Source organism: Canis lupus, chromosome 7, assembly GCF_011100685.1.
Source record: "Canis lupus familiaris isolate Mischka breed German Shepherd chromosome 7, alternate assembly UU_Cfam_GSD_1.0, whole genome shotgun sequence".
NCBI classification, from domain to species: domain Eukaryota; kingdom Metazoa; phylum Chordata; class Mammalia; order Carnivora; family Canidae; genus Canis; species Canis lupus.
In genome coordinates this window covers 70,197,771-70,215,010 of record NC_049228.1, presented here as the reverse complement: position 1 = coordinate 70,215,010, position 17,240 = coordinate 70,197,771, and the positions used below count along the sequence as shown (strand labels likewise).

At 37.8% G+C, this 17,240-nt stretch overlaps 1 protein-coding gene across 15 annotated transcripts in view; it reads left to right on the top strand.

Annotated features, from left to right (window-relative positions):
• DLGAP1 (DLG associated protein 1) overlaps positions 1-17,240 on the top strand; it is an 870,774-nt gene that overhangs the window by 807,134 nt on the left and 46,400 nt on the right. For all 15 annotated transcript variants that reach the window (XM_038543734.1, XM_038543736.1, XM_038543735.1 and 12 more), the window contains one exon: positions 6,522-6,613. In XM_038543734.1, coding sequence (XP_038399662.1) covers positions 6,522-6,613 — 92 coding nt within the window. The remainder of the gene's footprint in view (positions 1-6,521; positions 6,614-17,240) is intronic.

The window sequence follows — 17,240 nt, the reverse complement described above, 5'->3', positions numbered from 1 at the left end:
TCTCTCTGTGTCTCTCATGAATAAATAAATAAAATCTTAAAAAAAAAAAAAAAGGAAATCCCCCCTTCTTTCTGCTTCTGACCCCTCTGCCCTTCCTGGAAGGTAGCAGCAGGTTATAGTGTCTTTTAGTCTCTCAAGAATTATTTCAAGTATAGCTGAGTTTCATGTAGTAGCTTTAGACCTTAACTTCTCCACCTCCAGATATTAGATTGTGACTTCCCTCCAGGATCACTGAACTCATGTTGACAGCCTAAAAGAGCTTTAAGCCTAATCTTGACATTACATAACATGTGGTTGCTTTCTCATTCTTTGAATTAAAAAGGAAAGAACATTAAGTTATCTGAGATTGTACTCCTAGGCCTTCCTTACTGATTTCCTTTAATGCCTTTCCATGTGTAAAGAGATCCATGTTATGCCCCATGTGAAGAGATGAGTCCAACTGCCAAGTTGAGTGAATTATTTCAGAGGATGATACAAGCCAAGTGAGTTGTTACTGTTAATTGAAAGAAGGCCTTAAGAAATAAAAAGGTCATATCATCTCTGATTCATAATCAATGGACTTAAAACAATGAAGGAAAGCTGTGGAGGGAGTACTGTGGAGGGAGTATTGATAATGAGCCACCTCTTGGCCAGACTCTATCTACTCAGGCTACTCTGAAATCTCTTCCTGACAAGGCCTCGACTTTTGTGCTTGTGTGTCCCTTTCCATCACCCAGTTTTAATGAGAATCCCGCTAAGTCAGCTAAGCCAGAATGCCCCAGGATTGGTGTCTGGACATGTTCTTCATCGGATCATGCTCCACATCCTCTATTATCTCCCAAGTGATGCCTGATTACCCTGGCCTGCCCCCAGCAAGGACTCTGGGATGTCCCCTCTTATCCCTGGGATCTATTCTCTATAATTTTCTACCCACTGACAAGCCTCCACCCTGTTCCTTGGCTGTAAATTTCTACTTTTTCTTGTTGCATTTGGGAGTCCAATCCCACTATGGTCCATATGCCTATCACAATAGTTTCCCTGAATAAAGTGTACCTTGCCAATTTTTTAACAAATGTCACAAATAGTTTTTTCTTTAACAGTACTCAGTACATTCAGACTTTGTAAACTTTATTTTGATGTCCTTGAGGCTTTCTTTTTTTAAAGATTTTATTTATATATTCACCAGAGACACACAGAGAGGCAAGACATAGCAGAGGGAGAAGCAGGCTCCCTAAAGGGAGCCTGATGTAAGACTCGATCTGATCTCAGGACCCCAGGATCATGACCTGAGTCAAAGGCAGATGCTCAACCACTGAGCTACCCAGGCGTCCCTATTTTGATGTCCTTGAAATCAGAAGCAGTGCCTATTCAGGAAGAGATATTTTAGGGGGATTTATCTCAAGTCAAAACTCCAGAGGTAATTTTAATGGATTCCGAAAAAGAAGAGATATTACAATCATGATTTCCAATCATGACATATTAAAACTAGAAATTAATGCTAAGCAGATAACAAAAGCTCGCCATCTAAAAATATTAAAAAATATTCTAAGTAACGTTTGAATAGAGGAGGAAATTCAAGATTATTGTGAAATAAATGACGAGAATCCTATAAATCATCACTATGGGTCATGATCCTAGCTATGATCTGAGAAGAATTCATAGACCTAAGTTTTTTCATAGTTAAGCAAGAAATATCAATCACAATATAAACAAGACTCAATTCACAAAGTCAGAAAAGAATGATAAATTGAAAGGAGTTATTAATGATGAGAGTAGAAATAAATGCATTGGAAGACAAAAACAGCAACTAAAGTAGAATTGATACATTAAGCCAAAATTGGCTTTTTGGGAAAAAAATAAAGAATATGTCTGATTGAGGCTTATACTTACCCCAAATGGGAAACTGGGATAGAGTCACAGAAAATTTCCATCATTCAAGAAGCAAATAATTCTTGTTTTATTTAAAGTATTTAATAATACTGGGGCACCTGGCTGGCTCAGTCAGTGGAATGCATGACTCATAATCTCGGAGTTGTGGTTTCAAGCCCTATGTTAGGAGTAGAGATTAAAAAATAAAGTCTTTTTTAAAAAGTATTTAATAATACAAGAAGAGATGCCAAGATTCTCAATATATTTTATCAAATAAACATAACTCTGATACACGTGAAAGAATACAAGATAAAGAACTATAGGAAAACATGCTTATAAATACAGATGCAAAAATTCTAATTAAATTTGAAAATATATCCAAATACATGTTTTTAGGGCACCTGAGTGGCTCAGTCAGTTAAGCGTCTGCCTTCAGCTCAGGTCATGCATGATTCCAGGTTCCTGGGATTGAACCCCACATTGGGCTCTTTGCTCAACAGGGAGCTTGCCTCTTCCTCTCCCTCTTCCTCTGCCTGCCACTCTGCCTACTAGTGCTCTCTCTCTGTCTCTCTCCCTGTCAAATAAATAAATAAAATCTTAAAAAAAAAAACACATATTTTAAAAATAATACACCATTACCAAATAGTGTATGTTACAGAAATTCAAAGTTATTTTAGCTGTAGGGGGGAAAATATGACATCCAGATGCATGCTAAGAAATACAGTATTGTATAAAATTCAGAAGTCATTCCAACTATTAACATGATAAAAAGCATCTATAAGAAACTGAATTAAACATATTTAAAGGTGAAATGGTAGAGACATTCCAATTAGGTTCAGAAACTAGATATAGATGTCTGTTTTTCAGAGATTTATTCAAAACTATTTACCCTTATTAGCCAATACACAAAGCAAGAAAGTGAAATGTGGTCTAAACATTCCAAAGAAAGAGTAAAATTGCTTTTTTTTATAAAGATTTTATTTATTTATTCATGAGAGACACAGAGAGAGGCAGAAACACAGGCAGAGAGAGAAGCAGGCTCCATGCAGGAAGCCCAATGTAAGACTCCATCCTGTAACTCCAGGATCACGCCCTGGGCCAAGGCAGGCGCTCAACCACTGAGCCACCCAGGGGTCCCTAAAATTGCTTTTATTTGCAGATAATATGCATGTCCACTTGGAAAATCTAATGGAAACCACTGAAAAATCATTAAAATTCAGTAGAGTGAGGGGCACCTGGGTGGCTTAGTCAAGTGTCTGACTTGATTACAACTCAGGTCATGATCTCAGGGTCATGAAATTGAGCCCCACCTGGGGCTCCACACTCAGAATGGAATATGCTTCTCCTTCTCCCTCTGTTCCTCCCCCTGCTCTCTCTTTCTCAGATAAATAAATATAATCTTTTTTTTTTTTAAAGAAAGAATTCGGGATCCCTGGGTGGCGCAGCGGTTTGGCGCCTGCCTTTGGCCCAGGGCGCGATCCTGGAGACCCGGGATCGAATCCCACATCGGGCTCCCGGTGCATGGAGCCTGCTTCTCCCTCTGCCTGTCTCTGCGCCTCTCTCTCTCTCTCTGTGACTATCATAAATAAATAAAATTAAAAAAAAAAAAAAAGAAAGAATTCAGTACAGTGAAACAATACAACATAAATACAGGGAAATCAATAACTTTTCTGTATATTATTAATAAACGGAAAATGTGATGAAACAAAACAAGCCCATTCACATTAGTAACAAAAAAAATTTAACATGACTGAGCTTCACACAGAATATATAGGGATCCCTGGGTGGCGCAGCGGTTTGGCACCTGCCTTTGGCCCAGGGTGCGATCCTGGAGACCTGGGATCGAATCCCACATCAGGCCCCTGGTGCACGGAGCCTGCTTCTCCCTCTGCCTATGTCTCTGCCTCTCTCTCTCTCTCTCTGTGACTATCATAAATAAATAAAAAATTAAAAAAAAAAACACAGAATATATAACACCTATCTGAAAACAATCTAAAAACTTCCCATAAAACATGAAGATCTGAATAAGTGGAAAACTATTCAATATTCCTGCACAAAAGTACTCCATAATGTAAAGATAGCAATTCTCTCAAAAGTTATACAAAAATTTAAAGAAACTCTAATAAAAATTCCAATGTGATTTTTATCAATAGCCAGAAGCTGGAAGGAAGGATTTGACAATCTGATGTTAAATTTATTTAGAAGCTAATACTCCAAAATAACCTAGAAATTTTAAAAATTACATTAAAAAAAGAATTACAGGAAGACTCACACCATAGAAATTATCAAGATCTATTACAAAATTGGATTAGGAAAACAAATGGGAGAAATAATAAGACCAGAAGATCAGTAGACCAAAAACAGGGCTGTATACATGGGAATGTTTGGATGAAGTTTGATAGAGCATAAAATTGGCATCTCAAATTAAAAAAAAAAAAAAAAGGATTAGTTAATAAAAGGAGCCAGATAAATTGATGATGATTCATGTAGGGGAAAAAAAAATTAAATCTCTACTTTCTTACACACGAAAAGTTTAGAATAGCTGATTTAAGAGCTAAATATGAAAAAGAAAAATGAAAGCATGAAAGTAAATACATGAGAACTTTAAAAATTATGCTCAGGGTAAGAAGCCATACAAGCCATACAAAATTTTACCACACAATGATTTTAAGATTCTGTACAATGAAGGTCAAAGTTTTAAAAACAAATAATAAAAGACCTTGGCTGGTTCAAGTGGTAGGCCATAGGACTTTTGATCTCAGGGTTGTGAGTTCAAGCCCTATGTTGAATGTAGACATTACCTAAAAATAAAATCTTAAAAATAAATAAATAAGACAAATGATAAACTGGGAGAAAATATGTATAGTGTATATAATCAAGAAAGGATTATTAAGGGTCATAAGATAGAGATTCTAGGGATCCCTGGGTGGCTCAGCGGTTTAGTGCCTGCCCAGGACATGATCCTGGAGTCCTGGGATCAAGTCCCGCATCGGGCTCTGCATCGAGCCTGCTTCTTCTCCCTCTGCCTGTGTCTCTGCCTCTCTCTCTCTCTCTGTGTCTCTCATGAATAAATAAATAAAATCTTAAAAAAAAAAAGAGAGTTTCTATAAATAAGAAAATTTAGAAAAACCTCAATAGAAGAAAGACACAAAAACTAGCAAAGGATATGAATAGGCAATTTACAGATAGAAATATTAGAGGCCAATAAATATTTTTCACCTGTGATATTAGCAAAAATTTTACAGTTTGCCATATTTAGCATTGGTGAGTGTATAGGAAAATGGATATCTCCATACATCAATTATGGCAGGATGATAAATGCTTTGAAAAGCAATTTGGCAATATCCCTTACTGTTGAACACATTCACTACCTTTCTAACATTTTGACTTCTAAGGATTTTCCCAAATAACATTTGCACAATTTTTCTAATTGTTCTAAGTTGTTCTATTACATGTGCAATAGTAATTGTAATACTGGATAATAGCAACAAAGAGAAAGAAAATTACCCTGATGCCCACCTTGCTTATAGTCATTACAAGGAATATTTATGTAGTGAATAAAAGGATTAAGATAGAGCTATATCTACTGATGTGATAAAATATCCAAAAGATATCAGCATTATTGAATAAAGTAAGTCACAGAAAAAATATCTATAGTGTAACCTCATCTGTGTATATTTAGGGTTAATAATCATTTACATATATTATGCATATTAATAGATGGATAAATGTGCTTCAAAGGCTTGAAAGTGATTCTTGAGGAGGTTTATCTTTCTACATTTTATATTTATGTATTTTAATTCCATATAACTTACATTAGATTGCTTTTATATTTAGAAAAATAATTTATTAAACACAGAAAAAAAGAGGAAAAAATCTAATTGCTCTGAATCATCATAAGACTTATTTCATTTTTTAAAAGATTTTATTTATTTATTCATGAGAGACACAGAGAGAGAAGCAGAGACATAGGCAGAGGGAGAAGCAGACTCCATGTATGGAGCCCAATATGGGACTCGATCCTGGATCCTGGGATCATGCCGAGCCAAAGGCAGATGCTCAACTGCCGAGCCACCCAGGCGTCCCATAAGATTTATTTCAAATTTAGGTTTGTCACATAGGCTATCATTTAATATAGATACATTTTCTATATGAGCTATAGTCTATACATAGCCATTTAGGAACCATGTGGCATGATATTCAAAGTGAATTTCTTAGTTTAAGAGGGATAAAAATGAAGATACTATATAGTTTATCTTAAAATGTACCTAAATCTCTCAATATCAACAATTCTAATTACAATAAATGAAATTTCTTCTTTCTTTTGTATTTTGTTATCTGCAAATTCAAAACTTCTAAAAACCCATTTCCATGCAGTACCCCTTTCTAATATAGCATTCACAGGTAAGCACATACTCATATATCCATGGAGCAATCATAGACATTTATCTTAAGAGTGAATAAAATTTCATTTTACTAAGATCAGCAGAGTCAAAGCACATGCTAACAGTGTAGTGATGGCCCTCATCAAATATACAAATACTGAACAAAAAGATTACAAATCACAAAATATTCCAGTAGTACTGCAGATGTTTCTGATAAAATGTGACATTTGTTTTTCAAGCTAAGATGACTAAAATGGGGTACCTCTACATATTTGATTATCTCTTCAGGTGGATGATGCCGAAGAGCCTGACAAAACAGGGGAAAATAAAGCACCCAGTAAGTTCCAGTCCATAGGAGTGCAAGTAGAAGAAGAGAAATGGTGAGTCCATTTGCATTTGTCTTCTTTCGTCTTGATATTGGCAAGTATGGTACCAGTATTTTCCCCTGACATAAACCTAGAAGATTAAATGATATTTTCCCTTAACTTTTGGAAGCATTTAACTGATTCCCTCCTCTACTTTAATACTGAAGACCACTCAAGTTAAGTTTCAGCTAGAATATTAGAGTTAAGTAAGTATATCACATTCACATACACATAAACACTGTGTGCAATACTGTTGTGTTGCCAAATCATTCTTCTTCAAAAGACCTTTCCATTTTGGACTGTAGACTTTTTAAGAGAAGAGGACATATTTTATTCCTATTTTTACTCCTGGCACTTAATTGTCTGGTGTTCAGTATGCACTCAATGATGAGGAAGGAAAGAAGAAAGAAAGGAAAGAAGAAAGGAAGGAAGGACCAAAGAGAATATTTCCTATCACTGTCTTGAATCACAAGTTCTTTTAGATTGCTCTTTAAAATAATCTTTCGGATGAGCACTGGGTGTTATTCTGTATGTTGGTAAATTGAACACCAATAAAAAATAAATTTATTATAAATAAAATAAAATAATCTTTCTCTAGAATCTTCATATCTAGAATTAGGAAATTTAGAGTTTCAGAAACTAGAAGGAACCTCTGAGGTCACTAGATTCATTTTATGAATGAGAACTTGATCCAGAGACGTATGTGAATTTCTCAACCAAACTGTGAGGTCCATAATGGGTAAACTATGTTTTATTGATGGTAGTACCCCCAGCTTCTAGAACTGTGTTTTGCACATGCTAAGTATACAATATATATTGGTGAATGAAGTAGAACTGCAATTATAGTAGGAGAAAAATCTCTACATTATAAATTAGAGTATCATCTCAACTTTGCCACTCAACACTATGTGTTGATTAGAAGGAATCAGTTGGATGTCATCCGTCCATCCATCTATCTATCCATCCAATAAATATCTATGGATTGCTTCCTACATGCAAGGCTATATGCAACATAGACTGAGTATCTGGGAAAAGGTTATGTATCAGTTTAGGGAAGGGATACAATTTTAAAGCCGTCTGGTATTGACACCACACTTGGATCTAAGAGGTTTTCAATATATGTATCTATAATATTTTCCATAATCTCCTATAATTATACAATGTTGGAAGCCCAGAAAATCGATACAACCATTCTGGAAACTAATATGACAAAAGTCAGAGATAGTTACACCTGTATCCATACCCATTGACTCAATAAGCACATTCATGGAGTCATCCTGAATGAAATTACTCAAAGGAGGGGAAACAGCTGAGAACATTATCGATTATTGCAAATGAAAAATAATAATTAGCAAATGTCAAACTATAAAAGAATATTTTTATAAATTTTAATGTCCATGAAGATGGGCAGTCTTTATAGACTGAAATGTAATCTGTAAAGATGGTAGGTTTAGGAGTGATTTTTTTTTTTTTTTTTTTTTTTACTCTACAATATTTACTCATTGTGTCTACTTCAAATTTTAGTAATCATTATTTTCAAGCCAACCTTTCTGACACTTGTTCCTTGAAGTGTTTTGGAAAACTTTTTGAAACCATAACGTAGGAGACATAAATGATCTCATGGTAAGAACATATAATTTTCCTTTCCCCACTGGCCCAACTTGTTTTCCTCAATGATGTGGTGATTGAGGGCACAGACCCTTGAGCCAGAACACCTAGATTCAAATCCTGGCTCTACTGCATGCCAGGTGGGGGCCTTGATCAAATTAATAAATAATAGCTTTGATCCTTGGTTTCCTTATATGTAAAAAGGGGGATAGCTGGTGGCTTCTGGTCCAGCATGAAAGGAATTTAGAAGCTGTCACTCTGTTGTAGAAGCTGAACAAATGGAAAAATCAACAACTCTACTTCAATCAGTCAGAGAAGTGAAAGCCCAGGGCAAACCACTGCCCCCCCTCAAATTGAAGAGACAGACATACAGATATAGAAAAGACCAGAGTAGAAACCCACAAGCAAAAACCTCCGTGGGAAGCAGTGCCAGGGTAGGAACAGCTAAAATGCATTGACAAATTGCTAGAGGCTCGGTGAGGACAAATTTGAGAATGAAATATTTCAGGGGGGCCCAGTAATGGGTGGAGGGTATGTCCTTCCAGTTTTGTAAGTCACTCCAAGAGGTTACCAAGTCCCCAAAGCGAATATCAAAGAAAAATCCCCAGGTGCTCCTTCTAGCCAAGAGAGGAAAAAGGAAACCATCTTGAAATATGCCAGAACATTCTGTTTTTAACAAGATCTGCCCTCAGGAGAAACTGCTTTACCAGAGCCTAACCTGCAGGGGTCTTATCAGAATCTAAACTACCTGGGGAAAAGGAAATACCAACTCTAGCTCCCTCTAGCCTTACATATGGAAGAAGGGAAACACCCAACCCCTGCCCCCTCTAGCCATTCTGTCTTAGATAAGATGGAAAGAAACTGAAAGTTCACAGTCCAGGGTGCAAGCTTACAAAAAGATCCCTAATCAGTCAGAATGCTTCCTCTCCCCTTCACCTAACCATTACATTACCAAAGGGCTATCCACCAAGGTTCCTTTTACCCAGGACACCATGCTTACTTTTCAAAATTAATTTACAAGGCATACTTAAAGGTAAAAAGCACAGTTTAGAATGTCTGAACCAGCATAGAGCCAGAGTCAGATATTGCAGGAATATTGGAATGATCAGAGCAAGAATATTTTTAAATATTTGATTGATTGATTGATTGATTGATTTGAGAGAGAGTGAGGGAGAGAGCACAAGTGGTTGGAGGGGCAGAAGGAGAGGAAGAAACAAACACCCTACTGAGCAGGTAGCTGCCACGGAGTACGATCCCAGGACCCTGAGATCGTGACCTGAGCCGAAGGCAGACACTTAACCCACTGAGGCACCCAGGTACCCCCAGACCAGGAATTTTTAAAAACTATGATTAATATCCTAAGTGCTTTGATGGAAAAAATAGCACATAAGAACAGATGGATAGGAACACCTGGGTGGCTCAGCAGTTGAGCGTCTGCCTTTGGTTCAGGGCGTGATCCCAGTTCGGGGATTGAGTCCCAAATCAGGCTCCCTGTGAGGAGCCTGCTTCTGCCTCTGCCTGTGTATCTGCCTCTCCCTGTATCTCTCGTGAACAAATAAATAAAATCTTAAAAAAAAAAGAAGAAGAAGAAGAAGAAAAACAGATGAATAATAGAAACGAAGAGATAGACCTTCTTTTTTTTTTTTTTTTTTTTTTTTGAGATAGACCTTCTAAGAAAGAATAAAAAAGATTTGCTAGGGATCAAAAACCCTGTAACAGAAAGAAGACTGCCTTTGATGGGCTTATTAGTAGAGTAGACACAGCTGAGCAAAGAATCTCTGAGCTTGAGGGTGTAATAATAGAAACTTCCAAAACTAAAAAGCAAAGAGAAACAAACTGGGGAAAAAAAAAAAAAAGAAGCCCCAAACCGGGATTTCCAAAAACTGTGGGAAAATTATAGAAACAATAATATATGCATAATGGGAATACTAGAAGGAAAGAAAGGAAAAGAAGCAATATTTTAAAAAATAATAACTGAAAACTTCCCCAAATTAATGTCAGACTCCAAACCAAAGATCCAGGTCTCAGAAAAGCTCTAGTAGGATAAATGCCCAATACACCACACCTAGAGATACCATATTCAAGGATAATCAAAAGGAAAAAGTCCTGAAAGGAACAAAAGGAGGAAAAAAACAAAAACAAACTACCTTTCCTATACTGGGGCAAAGATAAGAATGACATACGACTTTTCTTCAGAAAATATTCAAGTAAGAAGAGAGTGGAGTGAAATATTACATATTTAAAGGAAAAAACAGGGATGCCTGGGTGGCTCAGTGGTTGAGCGTCTGCCTTTGGCTCGGGTCATCATCCTGGGGTCCTGGGATGGAGTCCCACATCAGGCTTCTTGCAGGGAGCCTGTTTCTCCCTCTGCCTGTGTCTCCACCTCTCTCTCTCTCTCTCTGTGTGTGTGTCTCATGAATAAATAAATAAAATCCTTAAAAATAAATAAATAAACAAACAAGGGAAAAAACAATCTGTACCCTAAAATTATCCTTCAAAAGTGAAGGAGAAATAAAGGCTTTCTCAAACAAACAAAAATTGAAGAAATTTGTTGTCAGGAGAGCTGGTCAGCGTCACCTGACTGGCTCATGAATTGAAGCCCACATTGGGCTAGAGATTACTTAAAAATAAATAAATAAACTTAAAAAGTTCTTCAAAGAGGACACCTGGGTGGCTCAGTGGATGAACATCTGCCTTTGGCTTGAGGTGTGATCCTGGAGTCCCAGGATTGAGTCCTGCATTGGGCTCCTTGTGGGGAGCCTGCTTCTCTCTCTGCCTATGTCTCTGCCTCTCTCTCTCTTTCTCTCTGTTTCTCTCATGAATAAATAAATAAAATCTTAAAAAAAAAAATTCTTCAAAGGAAAGAAAAATCATATAAGCCAGAAATGAATCCGCATAAAAAAGCAAGAGCATCTAAAAAAAAAAAAAAGAGCCTCTCAGAAGAAGTAAGTGAAGTTAGAAAAAGACTTTTATTTTTCTCATTCTTTCTTTTTTTCATGTCTTTTATCACATAAGTTTCCTATCAACCCAGTGAGAACTCTAACCTCCAACACAGAGCTTGTCCAAAACCAAAGAGCTAATAAGATAGGGAAGCCTGACTTGGAATCCTAGTGTCCACACCCTGTTCTGCCATGTTTGTGACCCCCCCCCTTAGAAGAAGTCTTAGTCATATGAGTAACCTGAGGATGCGTTCTGTCCTAAAGTTCAAACGATGGAGACATCTGGAGTCATGGAGAGCTCTGCTCTGAAGGTATCTTATAGTCCATCATTTTTCAGCCTGAAAGGCTGTGGGAACTACATGAACTAAAATAGGCTTTCTTTAAAAGCTAATCATCACTAACTGCTATGAAATCAGTTAATTGTAGAGCACCTAGGTGGCTCAGTTCACTAAGTGTCTGTCTTCAGCTCCACTCATCATCTTCAGGGTCCTGGGATCCCACTCCAGGCCTGGCTCCCTGCTCAGTGCGGTGCCTACTTCTTCCTGTCCCTCTGCCACTCCCACTGCTTGTGCTTGCTCTTTCTCTCAAATAAATAAATAAACTATTTTTTTTAAAAGGAAAAAAATCAGTTAATTGTAATTAAGCCTTATTAATGTACAATTAAGTCCTTATTAATGTACAATTAAGATGCTTGCCACTCCATAACTAGCCAATAGCCAGAAATCAAGAGCATAGCTGATAAGCCTTTCCAAACCTCCAGGGTCAGGACTAGGTACCTCTATCTGAAACTTGTCAAAATGCTCCAAGAACCTGGTCCATAGTCTTCCAAAAACATGTTGGAGCGCTTTGTATGTATCTGTACGTAGTAGCCTGTTTTCCATGCATATGGAAGCAATAGACACCTGTTAAGAACTCAGATGGAGCACTTCTGCTACTACGAACTTCAGGAGAATGGGAACCCCCAGACGACTGCAGCCTGGAATGGTCCTTAGACAGCATCTCATCCCTCAGGCTCACAGGGAAGTGTCTTCCCCTGAATCACAGAGCAACCTGGTATTGAAAGTAGGAGCCTGCCCCAGGCTCTACATTTCGAGTCTCACAGGCTCTCGGCTCCACTCTGCTAACATTCAGATGAACTGTCTGAAGTCAAAGGATATGTGCTTGTGTGTAAGTGGATTGAACAACAGCAACAATACAGAGGATGGGAGGGAAGAATTAGGACTATTTAACTACAAGGTGCCTGCACCACTCCCAAGACCGTATGAGGTTATTTGAAAGCAGACCTGGGTGAGTTGTAGAATGCATGGTGCAAACTCTAGGGCAACCATTAAAAAGAGTAAGAAAGGAAGCACACTTGACCCTAGAACAGCACCGGTTTGAACTGTGCAGTCCACTTACACGCAGATTTTTTACAGTAGAGTTTTGGTAAGTACATTTTATCTTCCTGATGATTTTCTTAATGACGTCTTCTTTTCTCTAGCTTACTAGATTGTAAGAATACAGTGTACAATAGATGTGATATACAAAACATAGACACAATCCATGAATAAAAGTAATTGATAAACTCTGGACTTCATTAAAATTTAAAGCTTTGGCTCTGTGAAAGACAACATCATGAGAATGAGAAGGCAGGCCACATGCTCGGATAAAATATTTGCAAAAGACACATCTAATAAAGGGCGGCTGCTATCCAAAATATGCAAAGAACTCTTAAAATTCAATACTAAGAAAGAAAACAATCTGATTTTTAAAATGGGCTAAAGACCTTAACAGACACCTCCCCAAAAAAGATACCTGAATGGCAAGTAAGCATATAAAAAGATGTTCAAAGTCATATGTCATTAGGGAATTGAAAATGAAAACAATGAAATACCACTACTCACACATTAGAATGGCCCAGATCCAAAACCTTGACATTACCAAATGCTGGTAAGGCAACATTAAGTCTCATTCGTTGCTGGTAGGAATGCAAAATGGTACAGCCACAGCCACTTTGGAAAATATTTCGGCGGTTTCTTCCAAAACTAAACATACTCTTACCATATAATCCAGCAATCACACTCCTTGGCATGTACCAAAGGAGCTGGAAACCTGCGTTCACACAAAAACCTGCACACGGATATTGCTAGCAGTTTTATTCATAATTGCAAAACCTGAAAGCTGCTGTGCCCAAGATCGCAAATCCGAGAAACCACCAAGAAGCCGACGCCGATGCAAACACATGAGGGTTTATTTACAAGCTCGAGCTTGGGTCCAAGTATACTCCATACAGCAGAGCAGGGACTTGGACCCGAAGTGGGTTACAGCTGGGTTTTTTATGGGCTGGTCTAAGGGATCTTCAGAAGGGGTGGAGGAATTTTTTTCCATTCCAATATGGGGGAAAGGGTGGGGGAGTTTCTTAAGATCTGATACGGGATTGAGGGCATTCTGAGCTTTATTGTCTTTCCGATATGGGATTCCCTGCCTAGGACAATCTGCAGTTTTTCCTATAAAGTTCAGCTCTTATTCCCAGGGACCTAAGATGGCTGTACTTGTGCTAAAGCTAAACTTGAGGTGGAATGGCCTTAATTTTTCTCGGCCTCCATAGAAGCAATCAAGACATCCTCCAGTAAGTAAATAAGTAAATAGGTTGTAGTCCTTCCAAACAATGGCATTTTATTCAGCATTTCTTATTTAAAAAGAAATAAGCTATCTAGCCACAAAAAGACATGGAGGAAACTAAAATGCATATTACTAAGCAAAAGAAGCCAATCTGAAAAGACTACATACTGTATGATTCCAACTACGTCACATTCTAGAAAGGGCCAAACTATTGAGATAGTAAAAGTAATGATTAAGAGAGGAAGAGGAATGACGAGACACAGCACAGATGGTTTTTAGGCCAGTGAAACTACTTTGTATGCTGCTATGATGGTAGAGACACATCATTATACACCTATCCAAATCCAAAGAATGTACCCCACCAAGAGTGAACCCTACATGTAAACTATGAATTTTGCATGGTACCCATGTGTCAACAGGGGCTCAGCATCGTAACATATGTACCACTCTGGTCGGGGGTGTTGTTAAAGGAGGGTCCGGGGGTGGGAGAAAGGACAGAGGGTATACTAGAAATCACTGTACTTTCTGTTCAGTTTTGCTGTGAATCTAAAACTGCTCTAAAAAACAAAGTCTATTAATTAAAAAAAAAAAAAAGAGAGGAATGGTAGATAATAGTGTTAACCTCAGAGTGTTGTCTTAGGGTGTGTTGTTTAAGATACATAAAACTTTTAGAAAAACACCTGACACATGGGAAGCACTTTTTTGTGTTTACTACTCTCCTATGTACCCAAGTAGAATCTCTCTAAAGATTGAAATCTCAAGAAAGCAATTATACCACCTTTTCTGAAACAATAAGAAAAAAAATTACCTCGATTTTGTAATTTGACTTCAAACATGTCCCCTGCAGTCAACTATCCTGTTTTATCAAATAAACACCCTAACACATATCCATCTACCAGAATGCTGAATACCGCATTCTTTGGACACACATGATAACAACCCCAGAACTTCAAATGAACCACTTTTACCGTATTCTGAAAAAGTTGAACATTTAATGAATTACTGAAATTTATAGGATGGTCAATTTCTCAGTACTTTGAGTGGCTTATGGACCAGCAGCCCAAATTTCCTGCTTAATTTTTCAAAACCACCCTTCCTCAAAGGTCACTTCATAGTTAACTGCTGTAAAGTAAATAAGCATTTAAATTGATGTTAATGATTGTTTTCAACCTCTCCAAAAGAAATCCATTGTCAAACAGGGATTCTTACAACTTCTGCCTCCAATTAGGATTCTTTTTTACAGTTCTGCTGGTAGAATTCATTTAGATAGGATCTTAAAAGCAAAATTGGGCAACTGAGATTACCAATGATAGCTAAGGGAATTCTTTTTAAATTTTCTAGTGATAAATTGTCTTCTCGTTGGAATGGCCAGCACAACCCATCTTTTCCTTCCCCAAATAAATAGACTGATAAACAAGTGCAACCTAACAAAAAGTGAGAGAAAGAAAACAGAGCCAGAGAAAGAAAGAGATCATACAAAGAGAGGATGATTAACTAGAATTTGTAAGAGAGCAAGAAACTCATTATCACCTTTTGAATCCATCACAGTTTAGAAACCAAAATTAACATAGCAAAGTACACCTGGCTAATTTGTCTATTAAGGGGTAGACTTCAGTGTTACAAATTAAAACAAAAGGAGGAAGTTAATAACTCACTAGTAAAAAGTAAAATGGATTAAGTAACCTGTCTGCTCCAAAAGAGGAATCTAAATGGAGTACTATAAATCTGCCTGGTATATTTGCAGACGGCCATGACATCCTCAAAATGCCATCCATAGCAGATGTGCCATTTCCCTTCTCCAGGGCTCCCTCATGGTGGGGACCCTGCACTGAGGAATGCTGTCTAAAGGTCACTAGTTTAAATGCCATGGCAGCGCCAAACCGGGGATAACGAATGCCTGTGGTTTTGAAACAAGACTACTCCTCTTACGCCAATGAAGAAATGCCTCATCTCCATCAAACATTTGCTGTCTTTCCCCAATTCCTGTTTCAAGGGTCACCTAGCAGCACAGTTCGATAGGATCCACACGACATAAGGTATTTGTTCATATGCAGGATTGACTTACCCCAAGCAAAGCCAGCAAACCTTGCCAACACCTCCCCTGCTCTGCCTTTGCTCTGCATCTCAATGCCTCCTAGCATCCGGTCCCCATTCTCTCTCATCCTTCTGACTGCTCTCCAGGAATTTGCGTGAGGTCTTCTTGTCTTTCGAGCTGATAATTAGCAAATCCAGTAAACCAATCCTTCCTATTTACTAAGGTGAGAAAGCTAAGAGGCTCTCAGGGATCTCCCCTTTCCTTCCAAGTAACAATTGTATATCAACCATGGTTCATACAAGGCTTTCCTTTTCTTTTTTTTTTTTTTAAGACTTTCTTACATTACCCCACTAGTGACTCCAAGACTCTAAGAGTGGACACAAAAAGAAGAAGAATATATTTATTTTCAACATAAAAGTGGCATGTAAATTTACTTGGAGGAGAACATAGAGCAGCAGCACGTTGACAGTTTATCTGTTGACAGATATCTATCTGATGGACTTTGGAACAATGAAGACACTGTGTGTGTGTATCTTAAGCATTATCTATCTTTTCTTTTTTTCTTAAAAAAATATTTTATTTATCTATTCATGAAAGACAGAGAGAGAGAGGCAGAGACAGAGGGAGAGGGAGAAGCAGGCTCTCTGTGAGAAGCCTGATGTGGGACTCGATCCCAGGACCCCAAGATCACGACCTGAGTGGAAGGCAGACGCTCAACCACTGAGCCGCCCAGGCGCCACCATTATCTATCTTTTCTATAAAAATTATGTATTATTGAATCTAATTAACTATTAAAAAATAAGATACTATTTATACATTATTAAAATTTATAAATTAGAGAAATAAAATTCCCCATAAGTTCACTCATTAACCATTAGTTAATAAAGGGGTATGTTGTTTGCACATACATTTTCCATAAACATTTTATTTATTTATTTATTTATTTATTTATTTATGAGAGAGAGAGAGAAAGAAAGATAAGATGGGGGAAGGGGCAGAGGGAGAGGGAGAAGCAGACTTCCTGCCTGAGCAGGGGCTTGAACCCAGGCCCCTGGGATCATGACCTGAACTGAAGGCAGAGGCTTAACTGAGCCAACAGGCACCCCTTCCATAAACATTTTATGAGTTACTAAAATTGCTCTATGTATTAAATTTAGTAATATTTTGGGGTGCCTGGCTGGCTCAGTCAGGAAAACATGTGACTCTTGATCTTGGGGTTTGAGTTCAAGCCCCACATTGGATGTAGAGATTACTAACAAAAAACCCACAACAAGACTTTAAAAAGAAATAAAATTAACTAATGCTAGAAGCTTTCTCGTTATTAAAAATTCACAACAAATATTTCTTTTGTTGAAAAGAAATATACAGGGATCCCTGGGTGGCGCAGCGGTTTGGCGCCTGCCTTTGGCCCAGGGCGCGATCCTGGAGATCCGGGATCAAATCCCACGTCAGGCTCCCG